Consider the following 17310-nt stretch of genomic DNA (forward strand, 5'->3'; position numbering starts at 1 on the left):
AGTCTCTGAGTGTGTGAGTCTCTGAGTGTGTGAGTGTGTGAGTCTTTGCCTGTGTGAGTCTCTGAGTGTGTGAGTCTCTGAGTGTGTGAGTCTCTAAGTGTGTGAGTCTCTAAGTGTGTGAGTCTCTGAGTGTGTGAGTCGAATCGATCAGCTGCTGGAAATCGAATCACATGACGGAGTGTGTGACGCATCACTAATGTGACATTAAGGTCTGATAAACAGCAGAATGGCCCTTTAAGTTCAGAGCGCAAACAACAGGAAGCGTTCTGCGTGAATATTCACTTGGTTTGTGTGTCCCTGAGTTTTACTGTCGTCCTCTGGGATACGTGGACGTCTTATTGCTTCACCCAAACACCAGCTGACCCTTGACCTCCAGCCTGTGAATAATTAGCCTGAGCAAAGCTGATCACTGTTTTATCCGGAGTCAAAGGTCACCTCCTGTAGGTCAGTGCTGATTATCACTCACAGTAAACTGTCCAGACCAAACCTCACTGATAAACTGACAGAAATAAACCAGTCTGAGTTTTACAGCTGTTCAGCAGGTATTTAATAAAAACTCTGGGGTGACTTTAGAGCACCTGAACGCACCGTCACATTCAGCCTTTGTCAGGTTGGTGCATGACGGTGTGTTTTTGGGTGGAGGAGGGTCAGTTTGAGAAGAACACACCTCTGATTGGAGGCTCCGCCCCCTGAGCAGCGACAGTCCAGATCAGAACAGACGGACACAGAGAGGAGGACGCAGAGTGCCATCAACAAGGACGAAATGAACGGGACCAAGGCCGATATCGAGACCCGGTCCGGGTCCACCTCTGATGAGCTCATCTTCTTCGTCAACGGGAGGAAGGTGAGAAAAAGTCTTCCTCAGTTTAAATGAGTGAAACTTTAAATGGAGTTCTGTGTGACGGTGACATTCCTGAGATGTTCATGGTGTCATATGGTGAATATTTACAGCACGAGGACAGATGACAGCCTGATGTCTGATTTTATCTTTAATATTTCATAAACTGAGACTGAGACCAGATTTTATTCTTAATAAACTGTGGATCTATAATCAATCAGACGTTTAATAATCAATGGAACCATGATCAAAGAGCTGATTATTGATAAAGTGAAATAATGAGGGAATGCAGAACTAAACATGAATGTCGACACGCTGATGGGAAAAATTCATCGGATCAAAAAAAACATTGAAGATAAATGTTGAAATTAAGTTTATTGATTACTATAAAGAATAAAGTGTTGATCAGAGATCAGCTGACAGCTAAGCGACGCTTGTTCACACATAAACACATTAAATATAATCATTAATAAAAACAGAGTTTTATTTAAATATTCAAATAAATGTGTAAAAATCAAACTGAAAAACATTTAAACTTCTCACTGGACCAAAAATACATTTAACCCTCTGAGGTTCAAACTGAGATGACAGGTGGTGGAAAAAAAAACAACATAATTTAAAGACATTGTCAGAGAATGTTTTTACCATAAACCATCATTGTTAGAAATGGAAAATACATTTAATATAATGTAATATGATACTCATGGAAAATATTCAAAATCATTAAAGATTAAAATTAGTTCCATTAAACATTAATGTTAAAAATGACCTCAGTCAGTCATCTCTCTCTAAATTATGCTCGTGCGTGATGAGGCAATTCACTTCAACACAGCAGGCCACACAAGACAAAGTTAAACAAAGAACTTCTTGTCATTGCACAGAACAATGAAATTGCGTTGGAGCAGTCCTCCAGTTGCCCAAGTTATAAATAAAAATTAATAATAATTAGGGTCCACACCATGTAAGAGTGAAAACCTGTCGGCTGTTTACAGGAAAATTCTCGCTGTCGACCTTCAGTGTGAACCCATCAACATTACACAGAGTGATTTCACTGGTACATAGCATCATCAATAGGTAACTAAACAAGGGTACAAACTCATGAATGATTGTCAGGATTCTTAACTGTAAATGTTTTTCTACACGGGTATGACGATGACCAAAAACATACTGAGGCATAAACATGGTCAGTGACAGCACATTGAAAGCACAAATATAGATGAGAACATAAGAATTAATCAAACTAAACACTAAATTAACAAATCATATGTAATGTGATGCAATACTGTGATGTCATATAATGTGGTGATGTCATATAATGTGGTGTGTGCCTTCTGCCAGAGTCCATGACTCCTCGGAGTCGTCCTGCCGAGTCCTGTCGTTGAATTCATACCTACACTGTGCTGCAACATTAGAAGTTCATCTTCTAGTTTCCATATTTCTCTGAGTTCATTTCACAGCTCTTACTCATCTGCTTCTCCTGCACCCAGAGGATTCTCAGGATCATCCATGTAGGCAGGGATGGGGAACAAATCTGGATATCACTCCCCATTCTCTGCCTCCTCCTTCCGATCAAGGTGGATTTGCGCTATTTGTCAGGGTGTTGTGACGTTCAACATGTGAGCCCATTGGAGACCAGTCACTAGAGTCAGCTGTTTGTCCAGAGCCCTCTGGCACTGCCTCCCCAGCATGGGGATGATGCAACATGCCAAGAGGAAACTAGTATTCGAACTATCAATGCACTGATTCTTGCTGTAGCCAAAACATCTCCCTATTTCCCTAAAATTTGACCCCCTTACCAGCACTCTCCCTAAGTTCCACCCTCAACTTTGTGAGCTTTTCCATAGCCACAGAAAACATACCATCCGGTGCAGTGTTATTAGGCAACAATATTTTCCAAACATGCGTCAAACTCCTCGTCTGCCTGCCGTTAGCCAGTCCAATATCTGTCTGTTTTGTTGAGTCATTGTGCTTGTTGCATGTAATTGACTTCCAAATGCTTTAAGAATCTCAGATGTGACATTAGCATACCTCTGCTGATTGTAGTAAACATAGTTTATCCATTGAACATTTTAATTAATGGTAATCCAGAAACGTATAGATTCTAGTCCAGCTTGGACCTCGTCTTGTGCTTTAGGAGAACTTCAAGGTGCACATGAGTTGTTGGCTGTGACTGACCCCTGTCAAATACAGATTCTTTGTTTTGAGAGAGCCCAAAAACCCAACCACGTCTCAGCACACAGTGAAAACACGTTGTTTTTTTTAATCAGTGAGAATCAAAGTCTCCTACCTTTAAGTTTGCAGGCTCATAGCTTTCAGGCCCCCTGCAAAACTGGCTGGCTCGCCATTTCTGTTGAAAACACGACTCGATGACATGAGGTCAGTTCACCGCCATTAGCACGTCGTTTATTGTTAACACAGCTCACAACTTCACACACCTCGCAACAATAAGACAGCACCCCAGAACAGTTCCACAAACATTCCTTTACTCCTCTCTAGACGGACATCCTACCAAAATTTCTGTGTGTGTGTGTGTGTGTGTGTGTGTGTGTTGTTTTGGAACACTCTGCTTTCATTATCCTGCCCCATTGAAGGTTGCTTAATGGGATAGTGCACCCAAAAATGAAAATTCAGCCATTATCTACTCACCCATATGCCGAGGGAGGCTCAGGTGAAGTTTTAGAGTCCTCACATCACTTGCAGAGATCCAAGGGGAGAGGAGGTAGCAACACAACTCCACCTAATGGAGGCTGACAGTCTTAAGCAGAGGCAGTCAGAGCTACNAGCTAAGAACATATTCTGCTCCTGATCCTACCGTAATTGCTTGACATTTCTGGGCCTTTTCGCCACCGCAGCTGAGTCTCCGAATAACAATATAATAATATCATATTTATTCTGTCAGTGGAATAAACCTGTGTAAAACATAAACAGGATGACAGAGTCACTGTGATACTTTATTCGACTGATCAAAGTTCATCTGCAGACATAAAATAAAATGACTGTTACAATCTGAACATCATATGAACAGGATATGAAGAAGGATATAAAACAGACACAGTCTCAGACACAGTCAGACGTGTGGTGTAAGTCTGAGGACACATGTACTTTAGTGTGAGATACAAATATTAAACTTTACTCAGTGATTATTGACCGTCAGTTTCATTGTCATGATGACCAGATGGTCATGTGACCACAGAGACCGTTTCCTGTTTGTAAAGAAGTGAAGCACATCTGAGAACGAACCCTGACCCAACCCTGACAGCCCAAACTGGGTCTGATACTGAGAGACCACATGGGACCACCGGACAGCACTGACACTCAGCTCACAGTCCAAGGGCCACATCTGGCCCCTCAGAGGGCCCCTAGTGACCAACGGACAACCACCCTGACAACCACCCGGATAACCACCCCAACGACCATCCCGTCAACCACTCCAATGACCATCCCGTCAACCACTCCGACAACCACCCCGACAACCACCCCGACAACTACCCTGACAACTACCCTGACAACCACCCCAACGACCATCCCATCAACCACTCCGACAACCACCCTGACAACCACCCTGACAACTACCCTGACAACCACCCCAACGACCATCCCAACAACCACCCCGTCAACCACCCTGACAACCACCCTGACAACCAACCTGACAACCACCCCGTCAACCACTCTGAGAACCACGCTGATAACCACCCTGACAACCACCCAGACAACCACGCTGACAATGCTCCCCTAAAGATCAAAGTGTTTGGGGCGGTGATGATGGACCGTTAGGTTCTTCAGTGAACGTTGGAGGTGAAAGATGATGGCACCGTGTACATAACATCGTGTAATAGGAAACAGAACCCTAACCCACTGAAATGACCACAGATGTCAACACCTGTGGATGACTTACCAACTGAACTTTGGTGGAAACGTCATCGCTGACCTCGTTTAGTTGTCAGCAACATGTTGTTGGTGTTCAGACACCGACTTCATCAGATCCTCCATCTTGTCGTCTTTCTGCTTCCATGATGACCATCTCCTGTGTTGTGATTGGCCAAAGCCAGGCAGCTGCTGTCAGATGTTCATCACAGGGAAGTGTGAACGACACAACAACATCTGTGTGTGTTCACACCCCTCCCACCATGCTCAAAACCACTTCTTGTCTGCCCCCTTCCCCCCTCTGAGTGAGCTGAGTGTTGCCGCCATCGAAGGTTAAATATCTTCGGTCCACCTCTGTCAGGACGTTTTCCTGATCCTGATCTTTAAAGGCTGTATGTAAGAATGTGGCCAAAACGGTTACTGCACTCAAATTCAAAATACTGCTGCGAGTCATGTCCGCCCCCCCTCCCCTACAGATTCGAGGTTGCTGGACAGCGGCATGCTGGAGACTGATTTGTTTGCCCACGGGCGGCTGCCGTGGCAGGGTCGCGTCGCAGCGTCGCGTCGCAGCGTCGCGTCGCAGCGTCCTTGATCTTCGGTTTTCTAGCGGACCGTTCGAGCAAGTCCAGCTTCTCTGCTGCTAACGCTGCTGCCAGGATATAGCTGAAGAGAAGCCGGCTGCTAATGCTGCTTGCCGTGCTGCTGTAGCTCAGTCGTAACTGTAACTGATGCTGAGACTCTACTGACTGTGTGACTGGTAGACAGCGGTGGGTGGCGCAACAGGCCAAAACACAAATTCAAAACATAAACATGATTTGCGGACTGTACATTTTTTTTTTTAAAATGTGAATATTCTGGCTGTACTATTGTTGTCGGTGAGATCAGTATGTTATATGAACATTATTCCTTAGTCTCTGTGACATATTAGGAGGATTTTACAACTATTTGCTTTAGATTTCTTAGATATAGCTCCTTTAATGTTCTTTATCTGGTAGAGCCTGCTGATCGATCAGGTCCGACTGTAGAACTCAGTCAGATCATTTCCGATGTACCTGATCAGTTCAGTCTGGTCAATCAGTTCAGTATCAGTATCTATATCTAATAAGACAGTGTCTTCGTCCACAGACACGTCTTCGTCCACAGTCACGTCTTCGTCCACACACACGTCTTCATCCACAGTCACATCTTCATCCACGGTCACGTCTTCGTCCGTGGTCATGTCTTCGTCCATGGTCACGTCTTCATCCCACAGTCACATCTTCATCCACGGTTATGTCTTCATCCACAGTCACGTCTTCGTCCACGGTCATGTCTTCATCCGTGGTCACGTCTTCGTCCACAGTCACGTCTTTGTCCACGGTCACGTCTTCGTCCACAGTCACGTCTTCATCCACGGTCATGTCTTCATCCACGGTCACGTCTTCGTCCATGGTCAATGGTGACTATATTGACTGTGTGTGTGTGTGTGTGTGTTTATATGTGTGTGTGTGTGTGTGTGGGGGGGGGGGGGTTCAATATGTATGTAATATTTTTGCTGTATGTTTTTATTCTGTGAAGCGCTTTGTGCTGCATTTTTAATGTATGAAAAGTGCTATACAAATAAAGTTTGATTGATTGATTGATGGTCACGTCTTCGTCCACGGTCACGTCTTCATCCACAGTCACGTCTTCATCCACGGTCACGTCTTCGTCCACGGTCACGTCTTCATCCACGGTCATGTCTTCGTCCACGGTCACGTCTTCGTCCACGGTCACGTCTTCATCCACAGTCATGTCTTCGTCCACGGTCACGTCTTCGTCCACGGTCACGTCTTCATCCACAGTCATGTCTTCGTCCAAGGTCATGTCTTCGTCCACGGTCACGTCTTCATCCACGGTCACGTCTTCGTCCACAGTCACGTCTTTGTCCACGGTCAAGTCTTCGTCCACAGTCACGTCTTCGTCCATGGTCAAATCTTTGTCATACTGTTCAGGATCTAATGTTTCTTTCTTTGTTCTTTGTTCTGCAGGTCGTTGAGAAGAACCCAGATCCTGAGATGAGTCTACTGACTTACCTGAGGAGGAAACGTACGAACATACACACACATACATAAAAATACACACATATAAACACACTATCACACACAATATACTCTGTCCTCATGTCGTTGTCATGGTTACATCACACTTCCTGTTTCCATCATTCAGTCAGATGTTTGTTCGTCTGATCAGATCTGTGGTGCAGCAGAAAGATTTTCAGATTGAAATAAGAAAGAGTGTTTTATTTTGAAAGGACTGTGTCCTGCTGAGCTGTGGACACAACAGTTCTGGTTTGGTTTATTGATGTTTCTATGGAAACCTGATGAGTGACTGTGAGGTCAGTGACCGTCTGTGATGTCACCATCAGCTGATCAAAGTCCAAACAAACTTCAGACCTCGAACCTCTTCATGGACATCAGGAGACGCCTCGGTGTCCTCAGTGTCCTTCAGGTCTCCTGTTGCCATGGTTACTGTCCTGGGAAGTCCTTAAGGCATTCCAGGACTCGTAGAAACAGCTCAGGTTACAGAGCTTTCCTGGATCCTTTTCAAGGACCCTGGAAACCTCTCAGACACCAACATGGAACTGGTTCTGTTCCTGAACCTGATTTAAAACCGTTCAGATTAACTGGTTCACATCTTGAAGATTCAGATCTCACCTGGAACCAAGGACACACCAGGTGTTCTCTGGCCAGACGTTCAGTGATGTCATCAGTGGGTGTGTCTTAAAGAGCGTTCAGTGTCTCATTGATTTGTTACAATGATCTGATGGAAACCTACTGGGGCTTTAAATTGCACTGAGGTTTAAGAATCGTCAACAAACTCTTTGAGGACAGCTGCCCATCCCCTCCAGGTGTCCATGTGGGGACAACTTATCTTAGATGTCCCCACAGAGACACACTGACTCCCAGGTGTCCCCACAGAGACATACTGTCTCTCAGGTGTCCACACAGAGACACACTAACTCCCAGGTGTCCACACAGAGACATACTGACTCTCAGGTGTCCACACAGAGACATACTGACTCTCAGGTGTCCACACAGAGACACACTGACTCTCAGGTGTCCCCACAGAGACATACTGTCTCTCAGGTGTCCCCACAGAGCCATACTGACTCTCAGGTGTCCACACAGAGCCACGCTGACTCTCAGGTGTCCACACAGAGACACGCTGACTTTCAGGTGTCCACACAGAGACACGCTGTCTCTCAGGCGTCCACACAGAGACATGCTGTCTCTCAGGTGTCCACACAGAGACACACTGACTCCCTGGTTCAGTATTGTTTTACATGAGGACATTTATGATACACAAAAATGATTCCAGCCTCTGTCAGCTCCGCTAAAATGTTTGTGTTTAGGAGGAGTGACCTTACAGCTGTCCTTTTGAGGATGGGACATATGGACAGAAGTCGAGGATGAGCAGAAATGTCCACAGATATGGACGATTATTAAACAGCAGGTTAAATCTAAACAGTATGAAAGTCAGAGAGACTCTGAGAGCTGAAGAAGATCAGCTGTTAATGTACACTCACTGTGTCTTTGTGTGTCCCCTGTGTGTCCTCTCTGTGTCCCCTCTGTGTCCTTTCTGTCCTCTTTGTGTCCTCTCTGTGTCCTCTGTGTGTCCTCTGTGTACTCTGTGCCCCCTGTGTGTCCCCTTTGTGTCCTCTCTCTCTCTCTCTCTCTCTCTCTCTCTCTCTCTCTCTCTCTCTCTCTCTGTCCTTTCTGTCTTCTCTGTGTCCTCTCTGTGTCCTCTGTGTGTCCCCTGTGTACTCTGTGTCCCCTGTGTGTACTCTGTGTCCCCTGTGTGCCCCCTGTGTGTCCCCTGTGTGTCCTCTGTGTGTCCCCTGTGTGTCCCCTGTGTGTCCCTGTGTGTCCCGTGTGTCCTCTGTGTGTCCTCTGTATCCTTTGTGTCCTCTGTGTCCTCAGTGGGTCTAACTGGGACTAAACTGGGCTGTGCTGAGGGAGGATGTGGAGCCTGTACCGTCATGTTGTCCAGATACCAAACACACACTGAGCAGCTGCTGTATCCTTCAACCTGTGTGTGTGTGTGCAGTCATGTGACCCAGTCCGACATGTTAACGTCACAGCTGATAGTGTCTTTAACCTAATGTTCAGTCATCACGCCATCAACGCCTGTCTCGCCCCGCTCTGCTCCCTGCACCTGGTCGCCGTGACAACTGTGGAGGGCATCGGCAGCGTGGCACGAAAACTACATCCTGTCCAGGTGAGACACAAACACACCTGTACACGTCATGTCCTCTTTTATTCGTGTCACATAAAGTCAAATTCAGACCAAAGATGACGTGTTGAAACAGATAGCTGCTGTCAGACCTGCGTGTTGACAGGAAGTGACCACGATGAGACGGTGTGTCATCTCTTGTCAACAACTCTCAACTCAACTCAACTCAGCTTTATTTATATAGCCCTTTAAAACAGCCACGGCTGAAACAAAGTGCTGTACAGAAATAGACAACGCAACACAGGGACATAAAACAATTAACAGGAAATAAATACTAAAATAATTGTTTATTGTTTTTAAAACAATTTAAAAACAATACAACAATAAATAAAACAAACCATAAAACATTAAAACAGAAGCAGAGTCTCATGCGGAGTTGAAAGCCAAAGAATAAAAATGGGTTTTTAGACGAGTTTTAAAAATGGACAGTGAGGAGGCTTGTCTAATGTGGAGGGGTAGCTCGTTCCACAATTTAGGAGCGGCAATGGAAAAAGCTCTGTCCCCTCTGAGCTTCCGTTTGGACCTCGGTACCTCCAGGAGCAGCAGATCAGCTGACCTGAGGCACCGAGCAGGAGCGTAGGGGTGAAGAAGCTCAGAGAGGTAAGGTGGGGCCAGACCATTTAAAGATTTAAAAACTAATAAAAGTGCACAGGCAGCCAGTGGAGGGAGGCCAGGATGGGAGTTATGTGCTCCCTCTTACGTACTCCAGGTAACAGGCGCGCAGCTGCGTTTTGCACCAACTGGAGACGTGCAAGGGAGGACTGGCTGACTCCAAAATAAAGTGCATTACAGTAATCCAGCTGAGATGTAATAAAGGCATGGATTACTGTTTCAAAGTGCTGTTGTACAAGGAAAGGTTTCACCTTAGCCAGCTGTCTAATTTGAAAAAAGCTGGACTTCACTACAGAGCTAATTTGCCGATCCAAATTAAAATCACTGTCCATCTTAAAAGTTTGAGACTGTTGGCTTTAAAAAATTTGCCAAAGGGCCCACGTCAACACGGGGGGGTCACAAAGGCCACTGGGACCAAGCACCATCACTTCTGTTTTTTTCTCATTAAAATTTAAAAAGTTCAAGGCCATCCAGTCTTTGATGTCTTCAAGACATGCCAGAAGTGGTGTGAGTGAGAAGGCATTTTTCTTTTTTAGCGGCACATATATCTGACTATCGTCAGCATAAAAGTGGAAAGAGATGCCTTGCTTTCTCAGGATGGATCCCAGGGGCAGTAAATACAAAGAAAAAAAGCAGGCAGTGGAGCAGAGCTGGATTCTGAGTTTCCAAGGCTTACACTCATGCTTCTGTCGGCCAGATGAGATATGAACCACTCCATTGCAGTACCACAGATGCCCACTAGGTGGCGTAACCGGGCCACTAGAATATTGTGGTCCACGGTGTCAAAAGCCGCTGTTAGGTCCAACAAAACAAGAATTACATGGTCACCAGAGTCATTTGCCAGGAGGATGTCATTAAAAACTCTTAGTAAAGCTGACTTGGTGCTATGCAGAGTTTTAAAGCGTGATTGAAAGATCTCCAGGACATTATGCTCATCTAAAAACGATTTTAGCTGAGCATGAACAACTTTTTCTAAGATTTTGGAGATAAAAGGCAGCTTAGAGAGGGCTTAAAATTGGCCAGCACGCTGCCATCAAGGCCAGGTTTCTTAAGTAGGGGCTGGACCACTGCATGTTTCAGACTCGGGGGAACAACACCAGAGGACAGACTGCTGTTGATGATGGCCAGAACCGACTGCCCTATACTAGGGAAAACTACTTTAAAGAAACCAGGAGGGACAACGTCGCAGGGAGAACCTGATGGCTTAATATGGCCAATCAGATCTTCTAAAAATGATAGGGACACAGGTTCAAACTTATCAAGAGCTGCAGAACAAGGAACAGGGACAGAGGGATCAGATGCAGGGGCTGAGATGAGAGCCCTTGCAGTAGCAACCTTATCAATAAAAAAATGCAGGAAGCTATTGCACATGTCAGGAGATGCCTCCAAGCTGACAGGCTGTGGGGCATTAAGAACAGTGTCAATGGTTTTAAATAACACACGCGGGTTATGACGATTTAACTCAATGAGGTTTGACAGGTATTTCCTTTTGGTCTCTTTAACAGTGTTCTGGTAACAGCGCCAACAGTCCTTTAGGATTTGGAGGGAAACCTGCAGCTTGTCCTTCTTCCACTTCCGCTCAGCTTTACGGCACTCTCGTCTAGCTGCACGAGTTTCCTCATTAAACCATGGCTCAGTTTTAACTTTGGGCAGCACAGTTTTTATTGGAGCCACAGAGTCCAGTATGGTTCGGCAGGAGGAGTTAAACCAGGAGCTGAGCTCCTCTGTGTTAGCAGAGGCAGGGCGGACACAGAGCTGATTAAAAGCCACGGAGAACTGACCGGCAGTAGAAGAGTTAAAAATCCGACGGCTCTGAACAGGGGCGCCAGATTTAACATCGGCACAGGAGAAAGCAACTTCAAACAAAACAGGCATATGATCATAAATCGCATTGTCACAGATCTCCAAGTTAGACACAGATAAACCATAAGAGAGGACGAGGTCTAATGTGTGTCCATGTTCATGTGTGGGACCAGACACACACTGCACCAGATTAAAATAATCAATAAGGCTTAAAAAGTCCTTCACCAACGGCTTATCAGGACAACACACATGAATATTAAAATCCCCAAGAAAAATGGCACTGTCATACCTCGGCACGATTTCAGCCAGAAGACCAGAAAAGTCATTAACAAAGTCCTTATTGTATTTGGGGGGTCGGTATATGACAGCGCACAGCGCCGGGTCGGAACGACCCACCTCAAATAAAGTCAGTTCAAAGCTGGAAATTGAGGATGAGACGGTGCACTGCTTACATTTAAAGACGTTTTCATAAACCACCGCTGTCCCTCCTCCACGACCCGACGTCCGCAGGGAGTTAAAATAAGAACAGTCGGCAGGTAAAAGCTCAACCAGAGCGCTGGACTCACCGGCACCGATCCAAGTCTCTGTCACACACAGGAAATCCAGGGCACAAGAGCAGAAGAAATCCCTCAGGATGAAAGTTTTGTTCGCCAGGGATCTGGCGTTCACCAAGCCAATCCTGGAGGGAGCTGGGGCCCGTGGTCCGGTGAATCGGGGAGCCCGGGGCAACGTCCTCAGGAGCTGATGGTCCACCCCGCGCTGAGAGAACCGAGGAGGGCAGAGGCGGCGGGGCTGGAGTTCCTCAAATGAGCCGGTGACAGGCACCAGGCAGACGTCAATGGGGTCAGGGAAGCGTCGGGGCACAGTGAGAGGAGATAATAATCCATATCCTGTACGGGAAATGGACGAAGAGCGTGTCAGCCAGAGCTTCAGCTTCACCAGCCGACCACCGTGACTGCCGCAGCAACGGGGTGGCCTCCGCCGAGAAGGTAGGGCCGAGGCTTGGTACAGGTGAGGTGGAATCCCCGCCAGGAGCGGGGGCAAAGCACTCTGTCCACCGTGATTAAACGCACCCAATTTTCTGACATTCTGCCGGAGAAACAAAAGACACTGGTGATCATACACCAGCAGAGACTCGATTTGTTTAGTGCCAATGGTTAAAAACAATAAAAACACTAAGCATTGCAGGAGCAGCAGACGGCCAGCCACACACACTGGTGCCATCTTGCCAACACCTTCTCACTGTGGATCATTCCCTGAAACCAGCTTCTCTCTGTACTTCTGACCTGTAACGTTGACAGGAAATGACCACCATGAGATGGTGTATCATCTCTAGTCAACAACTCTCTGTACTTCTGGTCTGTAACGTTGACAGGAAGTGACCACCATGAGACGGTGTATCACCTCTAGTCAACAACTCTCTGTACTTCTGATCTGATTTGGAGCTTTTCAGACTTACTTTGTGTCTGAATATAATTTGTAGTTTCTTTAAATCTGTGGTCATTTTGACTTGACCAGCGGACTTCACTTCAAGCTGATTGGTTGTTGAAACAGGGGACATGCTTTAAAACCAGCCGCCGGCCATTTGACCAGCTGAGTGTTGGGTGACACCATCAGCCGGCTTGAGTCCAGCTCAGACTGGCCAGTTCACTCCACTAACACTTTTCTCTGACACATTTGTCTCATCGCTGATCTTTGGTCTGAACTGGACCCTAGAGAGGATAAGGTGTCCCCGAGGGGATGTTAACAACCCTAAGGGTTCCCCAGGGGGACACCTGGGGACTTCCTAGGGATGATAACGACTCCCAGGTGTCCCCATAGAGACACTATTGACTCCCAGGTGTCCCCATAGAGACGATAACGACTCCCAGGTGTCCCCATAGAGACGATAACGACTCCCAGGTGTCCCCATAGAGACAATACGACTCCCAGGCGTCCCCATAGAGACGATAACGACTCCCAGGTGTCCCCATAGAGACACTAACGACTCCCTGGTGTCCCCATAGAGACATAGAGACACTAACGACTCCCTGGTGTCCCCATAGAGACACTAATGACTCCCAGCTATCCCCATAGAGACACTAATGACTCCCAGGTGTCCCCATAGAGACACTAACGACTCCCTGGTGTCCACATAGAGACAATAACGACTCCCAGGTGTCCCCATAGAGACACTAATGACTCCCAGGTATCCCCACAGAGACAATAACGACTCCAAGGTGTCCCCATATAAACACTATTGACTCCCAGGTGTCCCCATATAGACACTATTTACTCCCAGGTGTCCCCATAGAGACACTAACGACTCCCAGGTATCCCCATAGAGACACTAATGACTCCCAGGTATGCCCATAGAGACACTAATGACTCCCAGGTGTCCCCATAGAGACACTAACGACTCCCAGGTATCCCCATAGAGACACTAATGACTCCCAGCTATCCCCATAGAGACACTAACGACTCCCAGGTATCCCCATAGAGACACTAATGACTCCCAGGTGTTCCCATAGAGACACTAACGACTCCCTGGTGTCCACATAGAGACGATAACGACTCCCAGGTGTCCCCATAGAGACGATAACGACTCCAAGGTGTCCCCATAGAGACACTATTGACACCCAGGTGTCCCCATAGAGACAATAACGACTCCCAGGTGTCCCCATAGAGACACTATTGACTCCCAGGTGTCCCCATACAGACACTAATGACTCCCAGGTATCCCCACAGAGACACTAACGACTCCCAGGTATCCCCATAAAGACACTAATGACTCCCAGGTGTTCCCATAGAAACACTAACGACTCCCTGATGTCCACATAGAGACGATAACGACTCCCAGGTGTCCCCATAGAGACGATAACGACTCCCAGGTGTCCCCATGATAACGACTCCCAGGTGTCCCCATAGAGACGATAACGACTCCCAGGTGTCCCCATAGAGACAATAACGACTCCAAGGTGTCCCCATAGAGACACTATTGACTCCCAGGTGTCCCCACAGAGACACTAACGACTCCCAGGTATCCCCATAGAGACACTAATGACTCCCAGGTATCCCCATAGAGACACTAATGACTCCCAGGTATCCCCATAGACACTAATGACTCCCAGGTGTTCCCATAGAGACACTAACAACTCCCTGATGTCCACATAAAGACGATAACGACTCCCAGGTGTCCCCATAGAGATGATAACAACTCCCAGGTGTCCCCATAGAGACAATAACCACTCCCAGATTTCCCCGTAGAGACAATAATGACTCCCAAGATCCTCTGTTGGGATGTTAATAACTCCCAGGTGTCCCCATAGAGACAAAAACGACTCCCAGGTATCCCCATAGAGACACTAATGACTCCCAGGTGTTCCCATAGAGACACTAACGACTCCCTGGTGTCCACATAGAGACGATAACGACTCCCAGATGTCCCCATAGAGATGATAACGACTCCCAGGTGTCCCCATAGAGACAATAACGACTCCCAGGTTTCCCCATAGAGACAATAATGACTCCCAAGATCCTCCGTTGGGATGTTAATAACTCCCAGGTATCCGCATAGAGACACTCATGACTCCCAGGTGTACCCATAGAGACGATAACTCCCAGGTGTACCCATAGAGACGATAACCATAGAGACGATAACTCCCAGGTGTACCCATAGAGACGATAACTCCCAGGTGTACCCATAGAGACAATAACGACTCCCTGGTGTCCACATAGAGACGATAACGACTCCCAGGTGTACCCATAGAGACAATAAAAAGTTTTCTTTTGAATTCAGTGTCCAGGTGAACAGCTGAGGTGGACTCAGTAATCAGGACGATCGATTATATCACCACAGCTGTTGATGAATGCAGTTTTCAGGTTGTTTGATGACCTCATTCTAAATGTTGTTTTTTTTTAAACCCTCAGGAGCGAATAGCCCGAGTTCACGGCTCTCAGTGTGGTTTCTGTACTCCAGGGATCGTCATGTCCATGTACGCTCTGCTCAGAAACAACCCTGTCCCCAAGATGGCCGACGTGGAAGAGGCGTTTCAAGGTGAGGCTGGTCACCGTAAACTCAGTCGTTAGTCAGACGTGTCCCTGACCTTTGACCCTCAGACGTAACCGACATGTCCAAAAAGGTCCATGAAATATTAAAACTTTATTTATTTTGTATTTCAGGAAATCTGTGTCGTTGTACTGGATACAGGCCGATACTGGAGGGATACAGGACCTTCACCAAGGTGACACACACACACTGTAACACACACACACACTGTAACACACACTGTAACACACACACACACACACACACACAAGAAGGAGACATGTCACATAATATTTTAATCACTGGGGAGTTGCGTATGCTTTTTATTTTGACTGAAGGAGGAACTTACACATTTAAAGTAGTGCATTTTTATTCATTTTACTGCAGAGTTTTTACAGAAAACTTAAGAAACAAGATTGAAATTCAGGGTTTCTTTAAAACTTCTGGCTGAATCTTGTTCTTTTTTATTTCTAGCAATTTCTTTTCTTCAAAGTTTTTTGGCATGTTTTCTTTTGAAATGCTTTTAAATTTTGCCAATGTTGACATTTCCTGTAAAAAGTTTTGGCAATTTTTTTCCTTTATTTATTTATTTTTTCCTTCATAACATTCTTGGCATGTTTTCTTTAACATTTAGAAATTGTGTTTTGTTTTGTTCAAACATCTTTCCAAATTTCTGACGGTCCTTGAACACATAATGTGCTATGAACAAACATCAGAATTTATTGTACGGCTCACTAAATATTTGTCCAAAAATGAAGTGTTTGAACAACAAGAATGACTAACACTTTTTTAACTTTAAACTTTAAACTTTTAACTTGCAAACATCAAAAATGCAAAAACTGATTTACAGAGGGCGGAGTCACACATTAGCCACGCCCCTCCTCTGATAAATACAGAGCAGTCCCTTAGGGCCTGTCCAAATACCCGCACTTGCGCCCTGAGGTCTTCCCCATACTTGCCAACATTGGGTTGTGAAAAATAGGGAGATTTTTTTCATTGGTGTATCGGCCCAAGGAACAAGGTTCCTTTGCAGGGTGTGCGTATAATTGTTGTCATTTCTTGTCTTGTATTTTAAACCTGATGAAGGAAACTTGTTCTGAAAATGTTGTTTCTTTGAGATTCAATAAATGATTCTGTTTACCATTGAGGACAATGAAAAAATTAGCAGTTTTAATTGTTGAAATGAATACCAGAAGGCTAAATAATAAGGCGGTTACACTGCAATGCATTTAGTATGCAGTATTTATTGCACATCAAATTAAAAAGTGTGTGCCACTGACTGTGCCACCCTCGGAGGAGCCAGGGCCACACCGCCCGCGGAAGCGCTGCGAATAGCCTCGAAGCGCCTCGAAGCGAAGCCAGTTTCCTTTCAGCGCACGTGTTAACCCTATGGGCCCAAACGACGCATTGTACGTCCAAATTCACACCTGTTCTTCTCTATTGATTTTCTCCGCGACCGTGCGTCATAGCGAGAAGCCACACGTATACATATCACGTGAAACAGCGAAATTGTAGCTTTCCGACAAGACCAAGCACTTGTAGGTAGTCCAATGTTTTCATAGCGAAAAAAATGATAAAGTTACACTAAAATGATGAATAACATAGCTTTCATACAGCTCTGCACACACATTACTCTTGGATGGATTACTCGCGAATGCAGGCTCGCACAGAAATGCCACGCATATCACATGAAAGTGCAGGAGCAGAGCTTTCCAGTGATGCCACACACATNACACATTACTCTTGGATGGATTACTCGCGAATGCAGGCTCGCACAGAAATGCCACGCATATCACATGAAAGTGCAGGAGCAGAGCTTTCCAGTGATGCCACACACATCATTGTGCTGTGATCCCATCATGCTATAAATCCAGATTAATTGTCTACAAAATAAAAACCTGACGAATTTCTT

At 45.9% G+C, this 17310-nt stretch overlaps 1 protein-coding gene and 1 long non-coding RNA gene across 4 annotated transcripts in view; both read left to right on the plus strand.

Annotated features, from left to right (window-relative positions):
• The first annotated feature begins 602 nt into the window (after positions 1–602).
• The window catches only part of xdh (xanthine dehydrogenase), a 45251-nt gene continuing 28543 nt past the window's right edge, over positions 603–17310 (plus strand). Inside the window, exons 1-6 of the mRNA XM_050066286.1 lie at positions 603–844; positions 6712–6769; positions 8644–8740; positions 8833–8941; positions 15281–15407; positions 15533–15594. Coding sequence (XP_049922243.1) covers positions 764–844; positions 6712–6769; positions 8644–8740; positions 8833–8941; positions 15281–15407; positions 15533–15594 — 534 coding nt within the window. The 5' untranslated portion in view covers positions 603–763. The remainder of the gene's footprint in view (positions 845–6711; positions 6770–8643; positions 8741–8832; positions 8942–15280; positions 15408–15532; positions 15595–17310) is intronic.
• LOC126403587 (uncharacterized) lies at positions 13323–15271 on the plus strand. 3 transcript variants are annotated; one of them, XR_007571330.1, is made up of 4 exons: positions 13323–13365; positions 13653–13900; positions 14360–14974; positions 15018–15271. It is a non-coding gene; the product is annotated as an uncharacterized LOC126403587 (long non-coding RNA). The 3 variants fall into 3 exon arrangements; XR_007571329.1 differs by lacking the exon at positions 13323–13365 and having other exon boundaries at positions 13575–13931; positions 14544–14974; XR_007571328.1 differs by lacking the exon at positions 13323–13365 and having other exon boundaries at positions 13575–13900.

This window comes from Epinephelus moara, chromosome 16, assembly GCF_006386435.1.
Source record: "Epinephelus moara isolate mb chromosome 16, YSFRI_EMoa_1.0, whole genome shotgun sequence".
NCBI classification, from domain to species: Eukaryota; Metazoa; Chordata; class Actinopteri; order Perciformes; family Serranidae; genus Epinephelus; species Epinephelus moara.